Source organism: Camelus ferus, chromosome 33 (assembly GCF_009834535.1).
Source record: "Camelus ferus isolate YT-003-E chromosome 33, BCGSAC_Cfer_1.0, whole genome shotgun sequence".
NCBI classification, from domain to species: domain Eukaryota; kingdom Metazoa; phylum Chordata; class Mammalia; order Artiodactyla; family Camelidae; genus Camelus; species Camelus ferus.
The window spans coordinates 16560435-16571214 of NC_045728.1; the positions used below are offsets into that span (position 1 = coordinate 16560435).

The 10780-nt window shown below is 42.7% G+C and overlaps 1 protein-coding gene across 1 annotated transcript; it reads left to right on the forward strand.

Annotated features, from left to right (window-relative positions):
• Positions 1-5294: 5294 nt before the first annotated feature.
• LOC102508999 (placenta-expressed transcript 1 protein-like) lies at positions 5295-10448 on the forward strand. The gene is made up of 2 exons (XM_032472773.1): positions 5295-5671; positions 10005-10448. Exons 1-2 carry the CDS (start codon positions 5488-5490, stop codon positions 10205-10207), a joined length of 387 nt encoding a protein of 128 aa, XP_032328664.1. The 5' UTR covers positions 5295-5487; the 3' UTR covers positions 10208-10448.
• Positions 10449-10780: the final 332 nt, after the last annotated feature.

Sequence of the window (10780 nt, forward strand, 5' to 3'; positions counted from 1 at the left end):
CTTTAAATGACAAAAAAAGTTCATCGTACATATATGAGTTTATTTCTGGCCTTGCAGCTCTGTTTCATTGATCTACAAGTCTATCTTCATGGCAGTACCACAATGTCTTTTTTTTAAATTAAGGTACAGTCGATTTGCAATTAGTTTCAGGTGTACAACATAGTGATTCACAATTTTTTTTACACTATACTCCATTTAAAGCTTTTGTAAAGTATTGGTTTATTCCCTATGCTATATAGTATGTCCCTGTAGCTTATTTATTTTATACATAGTACTTTGTACCTCTTAATCCCTTACCCCTATCGTGCCCCTCCCCTCCCCCTCTCCCCACTGATAACTACTACTTTATTCTCTATATCTGTGAGTCTGTTTCTGTTTTGTTATACTCATTCACTTGGGGTTTTTTTAGATTCTGCATATAAGTGATAACATATAGTGTTTGTCTTTCTCTGATTTATTTCACTAAGCATAATGAGGTCCATGATGTTGTTGCAAATGGCAAAATTTCATCCTTTTTATGGCTGAGTAGTATTCCATTGTGTATATACACCTCATCTTCTTTATCAATTCATCTGTTGATGGACACTTAGGTTGCTTCAGAGTCTTGGCTATTGTAAATAATTCTGCTATGAACATTGGGGTGTATGTATCTTTTCAAACTAGTGTTTTGGGGCTTTTTGGACATATACCCAGGAGTGGAATTCCTGGGTCATATGGTAGTTCTATTTTCAGTTTTTTAAGAAACTTTCATACTGTTTTCCACTGCGGCTACACCAATTTACAATTCTGTCAACAGTGTACAGTTCCCTTTTCTCCACATCCTCATCAACATTTGTTATTTGTGGTCATTTTGATGGCAGCCATTCTGTCAGGTGTGAGGCAATATCTCATTGTGCTTTTGATTTGAATTTCTCTGATCAGCAATGTTGAGTGTCTTTTCATTTCCCTGTCACCCATCTGTATGTCTTCTTTGGGAAAATGCCCATTCAGGTCCTCTGCCCAATTTTTAATTGAGTTGTTTTTTCTCATCTTGCATTTTTCATCAATTTTCCATTTTTTTCAATCAATTTTTCCTCTGTATCTTATAGTTTTCTGAGTACAGGTCTTTTACTTCCTTGGTTATTTTATTCCCAGGTATTTTATTCTTTTTGATGTGATTATGAATGGGATTGCTTTTTTAATTTCTCTCTCTGATACTTCATTGTTAGTGTATAGAAATGTGACAGATTTCTCTGTATTAATTTTGTATCCTGCAACTTTGCTGAATTCATTGATGAGTTCTGGTAGTTTTCTGCTGACGTCTTTAGGATTTTCTATGTATAGTATCACGTTATTGGCAAACATATTATACATAGTGAGTATTACTTCTTCCCTTCTGATTTGAATTTCTTTTTCTTCTCTGATTTCTGGGGCCAGGACTTCCAATACTATGCTGAATAAAAGTGGTGAGATTGGACATTCTTGTCTTGTTCCTGATCTTGGAGGAAGTGCTTTCAGCTTTTCACCATTCAGTGTGATACTAGCTGTGGGGTTCTCATACATGGTCTTTCTTATGTTAAAGTATGATTCCTCCATACCCACTTTGTGGAGAGTTTTTATCACAAATCGATGTTGAATTTTTTTCAAAAGATTTTTGTTACCTATTGAGATGATTACATGATTTTTAATCTTCATTTTTTTATATTTTTAAACATTTTTCGTGAGTTATAGTCATTTTACAATGTTGTGTCACATTCCAGTGTACAGCTCAGTTTTTAATGTGCTGTATCACATGGATTGATTTGCAGATATTGAATTCTCTTTGCATCCCTGGAATGAATTCCACTTCACTATGGTGTGCGATCCTCCTAATGTATTGTTGCATCTGGTTCCCTAAACTTTTGTTGAGGATTTTTTGCGTCAATGTTCATCAGTGATATTGGCCAGTACTTCTCTTTTTCTTTGATATCGTCAGCAGGTTTTGGTATCGGGGTAATGCTGGTCTTGTCAAATGAATTCAGAAGCATTCATTTCTCTGCAATTTTTTGCAATCATTTAAGAAGGATCTAAGTGTGAAATCTTCTCCAAATGTTTCGTAGAATTCACCTGTGAAGCCATCTGGTCTTGGACTATTTTGTTAGGAGTTTTTTGGTTTTTTTTTTTTAATTCCTGATTCAATTTCATTACTTGTAATTTGTCTGTTCATGTTTCCTATTTCACCTTGGTTCAAGCTTCGGAGACTCTACATTCTGGGAATTTGTCCATTTCTTCTAGGTTGCCCATTTTATTGGCATGTGGTTATTTGTAGTGATTTCTTGGGATCATTTGTATTTCTGTGGTGTTGGTTGTAACTTCTTTTTCATTTCTCATTTTATTGACTTGGGTCCTTTCTTGTGCCCTGAGATCTCTGGCTGCAGAGCCCTGGGCTTCCCAGGTTAGTGCCTGTGCACTGACCTGTAGGGCCAGGTCCTGGACCCTCTGGTGGACACAGCCCTGTCCAGGAATGGCTGTGGGCTCTGAAGGTCTTAAAGAAGCCTGCCTGCTGGTAGGTGGGGCTGTGCCCCCACCTAGGTAGTTGCCTGGCCTGAGGTGTCCCAGGATTAGTGCAAAAGGCTGCTGGGTAGAGTCAGGTCCTGGCATTAACAAGCTAGAGGGAGGATTCCACAAGGGTGTCGGCCAGTACCAGTGTCCATATAGCACAGCAAGCTCCCAGAAATGGCTTCGGCCAGTGTCTGCCCCCAGAACGGACTCCAGTTGCCTCCTGCCTCTCCAGGAGACTCTCCAAGATCACTGGGTGGATCTGACCCATTCCTTTCAAATCACTGCTTCTGCCCTGGGTCCTGGAGCATGTGAGATTTTGTGTGCACCCTTTCGGAGTGGAGTCTCTATTTCCCCTAGCCCTCTTGCTCTCCTGACAGTAAGCCCTGCTGGCCTTCAAAGCCAAATGTTCTGAGGGCTTGTCTTCCCAGTGCAAGACTTCCAGGCTGGGGAGCCCAATGTGTGGCTCAGACCCCTCACTCCTTGAGGAGATCTGCAATTGTCGTTATTCTCTCTGGGGCAAGGGTCTTCACGACTCCTCCCCTCCAACTCATCTGCTTGTGGTTTCTTCTTTATATCGCTAGTTGTGGGAGATCTTTTCCGGTAGCATTCAGTCTTTCTCATCAATAATTACTCTGTACATAGCTGTAATCTTGGTGTGCCCATGAAAGGAGGTGAGCTCCTTGTCCTTCTACTCCACCATCTTTCCACGCTGTCTTGATTACAGCAGCTTTGTAGTAAGTTTTAAAATGTGTAAGTGTGAGTCCTCCAGCTTTGTTTTTGTTTCAAGATCATTTTGGAAATTATGAGTCCTTTGTTGGAGTTGTCAGTATACAAGTCTTGCACTTGTTTTGTTACACTTACTCAGTGTCTTTACTGAATATTTTCAAGTTTACTGATACTTTCTTCTGCCAGTTCAAATCTGTTGTTAAAGTCTCTTAAGTCCTTCTAGTGAACTTTTCATTTCACTTATAGTTTTCAACTACAAATTTACTGTTTGGTCCTTTTTCTCATTTCTGTTCCTTTATGGATATTCTTTACTTAGTGAGACATCATTCTGATACTTTCCTTTCATCTTTTAAGCATGGCTTCTTCTAGTTTTTTGAGCATATTTATAATAATTTAGCTAATGTTATTTTCTAGTAAATCCAAGATCTGGAATTCCTCTGGGACAGTTTCTACCGACCAGAAGTCGTTTCCTGTACACAGACCATACTTTCTTATTTCTTGTATGTCTTATAATTTTTATTAAGTGTTGAAAATTTGGAAAATACAATGTGATCACTCTGCACACCAGATTCCCTTCCCCCCAGGGTTGGCTGTAGTTTCCTCTGGTTGTTATTGCTTGTTGTTGCTGCTTCTGCTGTCTGTTCAGCAAATTTTATGAATTAATTGTGTGAAGTCAATATTTCTTATCATGTGTGGCCACTGAAATCTCTCCTCAGTTAGCTTAGTGGCAACCTAATGAATAATCAGAGATTTCATAAATGCCTTGAATCAATAAGTCTCCCAACATTTGCCACGTTCCTCTCTGCATGAATTCTGGGGCATGCCATCACTGGTTACATAAGCATTTTAAAATTCTGCCTTAGCCTACATTTTTTACTTGCATAGTGCTGCAAGCTCAGCCAAAGATGAGAGATAAGGGCTTCTCAGGTCTTTTCTGGGCACGTGTATAGCCCCGTACATGCACATGATCTTTCAGATTCCCAGGAATTTGTCAGAGCGTTCCAGAGCTTTCCGAATCTCCCAACCAAGATCTCATTCCCCAGTATTTTCTTTTACATTTTTTGTTAGTCCCAGTTGCAACCACTGCTTCAGGCAGATGCACTGTTAAAAACTCCTCACTGATTATTTTCAACAAATACCCTAGCAATAAGTCTCTTTGCAAAGAACAAGTTCTGAAAGCAATTTGTGGACAGGTTACGTTGACAGTTTTCTGGAAATGAGGCTTTGGGGTGACCTCCAAACCCATTCTGTCCCTTCCCCTTTGGCTACTAGTTTGACGGTCTTCAAGGCTACCAGAGTTGCAAGGTTGTTGGTTTCTAAAGCTACTTAAAGAGGTAAGGTGACAGGGATGGGGACAGGGCAAGTTAGAATGTCACGATGCTTAATGTGCTCAGTGAGATCTAGCCATTTTTCTTAAACAAACATTTTTCTTCAGAGGTCCTTACTTCCTATTTCGTAAATACATCTCTTGAAGAAACATATATAAATATCCTTTTGATTCAATTCTACTTGTTTTTGTTTTCTTTCTATTCAGAAAATAGAATACTTCTTTCCTCTTTTCTCCTTCAGTGAGTGCGTTAAAATCACAGAAGAAATATGAGAAAATACACTTTCTGATTTTTTCCAGTAGTTTCTTTGTGTTATGGTGTTTATAGTGGAAATTGTCAGGCAGGAGCAAGAAGGAACAAAGTCATTTGTTTCCAAGGAAATAAATATAAATCCAGAAACACAGTCTTTCCAGTTTGGTGCTAGTCACAAAATGAACCGGGTGAGGGGACATGTTCGATTAAGAAGAACTGGAAAAGGATACATAATGCTCCATGAGAAAAAGGGCTTTTATACCTGAGTTTCCCACAGGGAAAAGAGTGGAGAGTCTAAGCAGGCCAGGTATGAGATGATTACTCAACTCTGGATTTCACTTTGCTGGCATTCACCCTTCTCATGGCTTTCTTCACATACCAAATGCTGAGGTGATGGAGATACAAAATAAGTCCATGACCAGTACATTCCCCGTCCTGGGCCAATCTGGAACTGATAAAGGATCATGGTGACAGATACAGGGAGATTCATTCCTAGTGATAACTTAGGCCAAATTCCAGAAGCCAGTTCATTTTAGGGAGGAGTGGAAGGGAGATTTGCCTGTATGACGTCACCCAGAAGATCCAGCCCAGAGCATATAAACAGGTGAGTCGTACATCTTAACCAGTCCCAGGTCCAGCAGTTTCCAAACAGACCAAGACCATGGCAGTCCTTGGTTCCCCACTGCTGCCCCTGGTGCTGTCTCTGTGCCTCGGACTGCTGTTTCCTTCTGCCAAGTGTCAGTATCCTATCGGCAACTGCATAACACTGAGTAACATCATCGGTGCCACTGACGGGGGAGTCCAGGCCTTCCCAAAGAGCTATAAAAGCAACACAATGTACACAGGTGAGTAGAAGCCATCTTCTCTGCTGTCCTTGGTTCTCTGAGGTGAGGAAGCCAGAATACTGGGCGTACCCCCTTCCATCCCTGCTTTCAACTACACAAGCAAAGCACGTGTTTTTCACCCAGATGGGACACAGAAACAGGGAGGATGAGAACATGGAAGAGAATGGGTGGGCTGGGACGGCCTCTGCACGTTCCCTGTGTGATCTTGAGTATGTCCCAGATCTCAGTGTACCTGAGTCCCAGCGAGGGCACAACTGCGGCAAGTTGTCTCACTTCAATAAGTTGGGCGTTCTCCAAAACAAGGTTACAACAGCCTGTGTCGGGCAGCGGTGGGGGTCATCTGTGTTATTTTCAGGGATAATAAATGCACCGCAGTTGGCAGCTCTTTTCCATCCACTTGATAAGCAGTGCCACCATGGATGACTGTATACTGCTCAACATTAGGAGGCACTGCTCACATTTAGGCTATGGGTGAAAAATCTGGTGAGCTAGACAGGGAGGGAATTACTCTCCCAACGCACGTATGAGCCTGAAGCTGAGAGAAGTGAAATGGCTTTCCCGGGGTCTCACGGCTAGTAAGCAGCAGAGCTGGCTGGCTCGCAGATCTTACTCTTTTTGTTCCTAATCCGGGGCTTTTTTGAGGTGCTTAGAAATATTTTATGAATATTCCTTTGGGATCAGTCAAGCCTACATGTCAAGGCAAGTGCTGTCTAATGACTTTCTTAATAATAACAAATTTAATGTGGCTGTTTACAGGGACTAGTGCATTGAGTCCTCCTCAACCTTCAAGGTAGTTAATGTTGTCATTCCCAGTTTGTAGATGAGAAAACACAGGCAGAGCTGTTAGTACCTCGCTAGGTCACAGCTACTTGAGTGATGGACCAGGCCCTCAGAGACCCTGCTCGTAGCCAAGACACGATTTGCCTCTCAATTACAGTAATGAGAGCTAAGATGTCTTATTGTGCTGTGGGCTGATCCAAGGGCAAATGCTATTGTCTGCCCCATTTTGCAGGTAAGAACTAAGGCACAGGGAAGTTAAAGTTTTACCCAAGGTCACTAGCAGTTAGCAGCTAATATTTGAACCTCAAAAACACCCAAGATTTGTCCAGCTTTATCCAGCCAGGCTGCCCAGCTTCAGAGCCTACCTTCTTGTCTGCCATATTACCCTACCTGGCTTAGAACTGGGAGAACATAAGGATGCTCACACCCATGCTCTACACACTGCAGGCTTCAGCATAAGCGTGGCTATGGCCTGCCTTCCCACACTCATCCTGGCTTGTCCTGGTTTCCATTTTCTCACGGGGACTATCACTAAGTGTCTCAGTTGGGATGGGGCTCCCTATGTCCCTCTCCTGCAGACAGTGGGTCTTCTCCTAACCAGGACAGGGAAGATAACCTTCTATTCAAGATGAGGACCATCTTGTGTGATGTTGTATACAGGGAAGGACCTGGGTGGTCTGAGGGACTACTGCAAAAGACACCTCAGATCTCTGACTTAAGATAACATATCACGAAGTGATGGATTTTGTGGCTGAAATGGAAGAGAAAGAAACCTATATTGGGAAGATGGGGGGGGCAGTGGAGCCTCCTTAAAGTAGGAAGACACAAGAAGAATCAAAAGCCAACACACCAAACCCCTTGAGGGGACCATGCTAGATGAGAAGAGAAATCACAGCATTTACAGAGGTGTTGGTTGGAGCAGTTTTAGGAAGCAGAAGGAGGAGAGGACCACGGTTCACTGAATGGCTACTATGTGCCATGCACTCCCCGAAACCTCATCTGATTTCATCTCAGAAAGAAGTGTGCTAACGCTCTGGGATAAACTGACTCGCTAAAGGAAGGATTTAAGTTGAGACTCAAAATCCTGTGCCCTGGGAGATGTGAAGGGCCTGATCCCACACCTGGAATTACACAACAGGCTACATGATTTCCTGGCAGACTGAAATTATCGGACCTGGCTGGGACTCAGACTATTGCGGAGACTGAGTAAATGCCCACACAGGCCAACCACTTCCCCTGATTTTAATGTTGAATTTTCTTTTTAATTTCAGGATTTGTCTTATCATTGGTATAAGCAACATGTATAAACGGCTTGGCAGTTTCCAAGACAAAAGTGCAGCTAAGACAATATCTTAGAACAGGTTCTCTGGGTATGCCTTGGTATCAGTCAAAGAAACTCGTAATGCAGTAGCATTCCTATTACAACTGTCCCGGGTAAGCGCCTGCCACCGCTGCTTAACTTCCATGGGCAACAGAAATGTAACTTGCTTGCCCTTTTCCCTGAACCCTCATCATTAAGGCACTAAACAACATCGGATGCACAAACTTTTTTTTTTAACATCAATTTATGAATAGTGATTTAGTGCCCTCCAGGTGCCCAGCACTGGGGATAGCCAGATACTGACACAGATGAAATGACAGCATATAGTACAAGCCAGAACATAATTAAGTCCTCAACGCAAGTAAACATAAATAAATGAATCAATGATTCAGGAGTGAGAGGGCAAGAGGGCTGAATTGGCCCAGAGGCGGGATCTTGGAGAGTAAGTGGGGCTGGGATAAGTGATGAGAAGGAAGGAAGGATTCCAGACGGGCCCCCGACATGAGCAAAGGCCAGGGGCAGGCGAACCAGGTGCGTCTGCAGAACCAGAGAAGACGGCCACCCCTGGAGTGGGGGTGCGAACAGCAGAGTGCGCCGGGTAATGAGGCTCATGAGAGCCATGTGTACTGCAACTGACAGAACAGAAGCAGGAATGTAGAACCAGAAATGTTTAGAGGCTCTGAAATACACGGGCACTTTGAAGGTTTTCGACAGCTGTGGGTCCTGATGGAAGTGTTGGCTGGGGAAATCTGATCTGGTTGCAGCCTGGAGGGAGGAGACTGTGGAGGCCAGGAGGAGTGAACAGAGCATGTAAGCCAGGGAGCAGGGAACAGAACACAGGACAGAGGCAGGAGCATGCCCATGGGAGAGCTGACAGGTTTGATGACTATCTGCATGACACCGTCCCTTGTCACCATCCACCTCACCATCGTGCACACATCCAGGACAGATGCCAGGTTCTGGCTGAGCAAGTCAGGGCCCCGGGGATCTGGCTCAGATACCTTGACTGGCAAAAACAAACAAACAAACAGAACAGAGAAAAGTTTCATACTAAAAACAGCAATCGAGATTTATCTGACACCCACCCAGATTCAAGTCTTTACACACTTCCCGTTACTCTTCCCAGGAAACTTTCAAGATAACGTATCTTAATGTTCATACAGTGAGGGATAAGGTCGTTATCCTCAGACATAGAACCAACCCTCGTGCAAAGTGGGCTCTCAGTAAATATTTGGGGAGTGAGTGATGAACAGTAAAGAAACCAAGGATCAGAGGCTAAGTGACCTGTCCTTAAATGTTAGAACTACAATTCAGATCCAGGACTGTCTGATCCTATTCTGCTACACAGTCAGTTTTCTTTGCTTTGGGAAGGAGAAGACTTTGAAGGAGTTTTGGGTGGCTGAGAGGGCCCTAAAGACTACCACCTGAGCACTGAGAGATTTGTTCAGAAAGGATCTTCTAAGGGAGGAAATGGACAAACTGGAATATTCTCTTGAAATCCCCTACCCATTACACGTTAGAATGCTGAAAGTAACCAGTGGAACTAACAAGTGTCAGCGGGGTCCCCGTGAGCGCGTACTAACCTAGGTCATCAGACTAGAGGGTTCAGGGAACCCTGAGTGGTTATTTGACATGTACTTAGATTAGTGCCTTTGGGGATCAGAGGCCCTGCCTCCTTCTTCCCTCAGCCTCAACAACAGAGACCAAGAACATCAGCATTTCTGGGACCAAAAAAAAAAAAAAAAAACAAAAAACAATGGGTTTGGCTTTGACTTGGCAGTAATGGTCCCTTATTTCATGAAGCACTTCCCAGGGGAATCCACTTCACCCTTTCACAGGCATCGACCCCATCTCTCCCCACACTCCACTCCCCCTGAGAGAAGGGCAGAGCTCTCATCTTGAGATGTATGTAGCAAAGCAGAGTATAGGTCTTCTTTTGTCCACCTTCTTAACCTTTTACTTGAGAAACTTGGAAAATAGACACACACAAAAACAGCTAGGGGGGAAATAAAAATCATTTATCATCCCACTACCAAGATATCACCATAGATAATATCTTGATGTATTTATTCCCTTCCAGATTTTCTGCAACTTCTTTTATAAAAGTGGGACCTTACTATATGTACATAATATTTGTAAATTTCTTTTTTCACACTTCACTTTGATTTCATGACCCTCATCTCTTGTCTTACGGCACAGATGGTTCATTGTTTCCTTATCAATTCCTACCAGTAATAGTGCCTGTGACTGACAACACTGAAGCTGTGATCCTCCGAGCAATGTACAACATGCACCCAGTCGGCTTCTGGAAAGATGTAGACAAGAATTGTACGAACAGTGTCATGTACGAACTGAAGAACCCACGCATGAAATGGTTCAAGACAAGATGGGTATCTCCTGGGGACATGGACCTATCTTCAGTTCAGCTACAGTAAGAACCTATCCATATATCATTTGCTTTGGGCTTTTACAATTTCATATTGGGTTTCTGCAGTTTTATACTGACCTTGGAGGACTCATAATACAACCCCGATGTGACATGGAGGATTCAATGGCTGCACTCCTTTTCCACCTCCCCATTCTTTGTTCTACTTTTATCTGTAGAAGTTTGTACACTATACATGTGCACACACGCACACATACCAGGTATGCTCTGCACCAAGAGAAAGAACTGGTGTTAAATAAAACCAGAGCCAGACAGTACTTAAAGCAAGATGAGTGAATGAATGAATGAATGAATGAATAAAAACAGATTTTATTCAGGACTATTGCAATTAAGACAAGAGACCTCAGTATAGAACAAGTCTCAATTCTGAATGCAACATGGGTACCTGGGATTTATAGCCAGGGAACAGGGTAGGAGTGTCAATGGATAGAAAAACACTAAAAGGAAACATCAAACCCTGTAAGGGGGACTCTTGCCAAACTGACCTAACAGGATTCTTGCTGAAGACAGGCCAGGGTGATCACAAAGTAGAGGATGACAAACTCAATCAGATAATAAAATA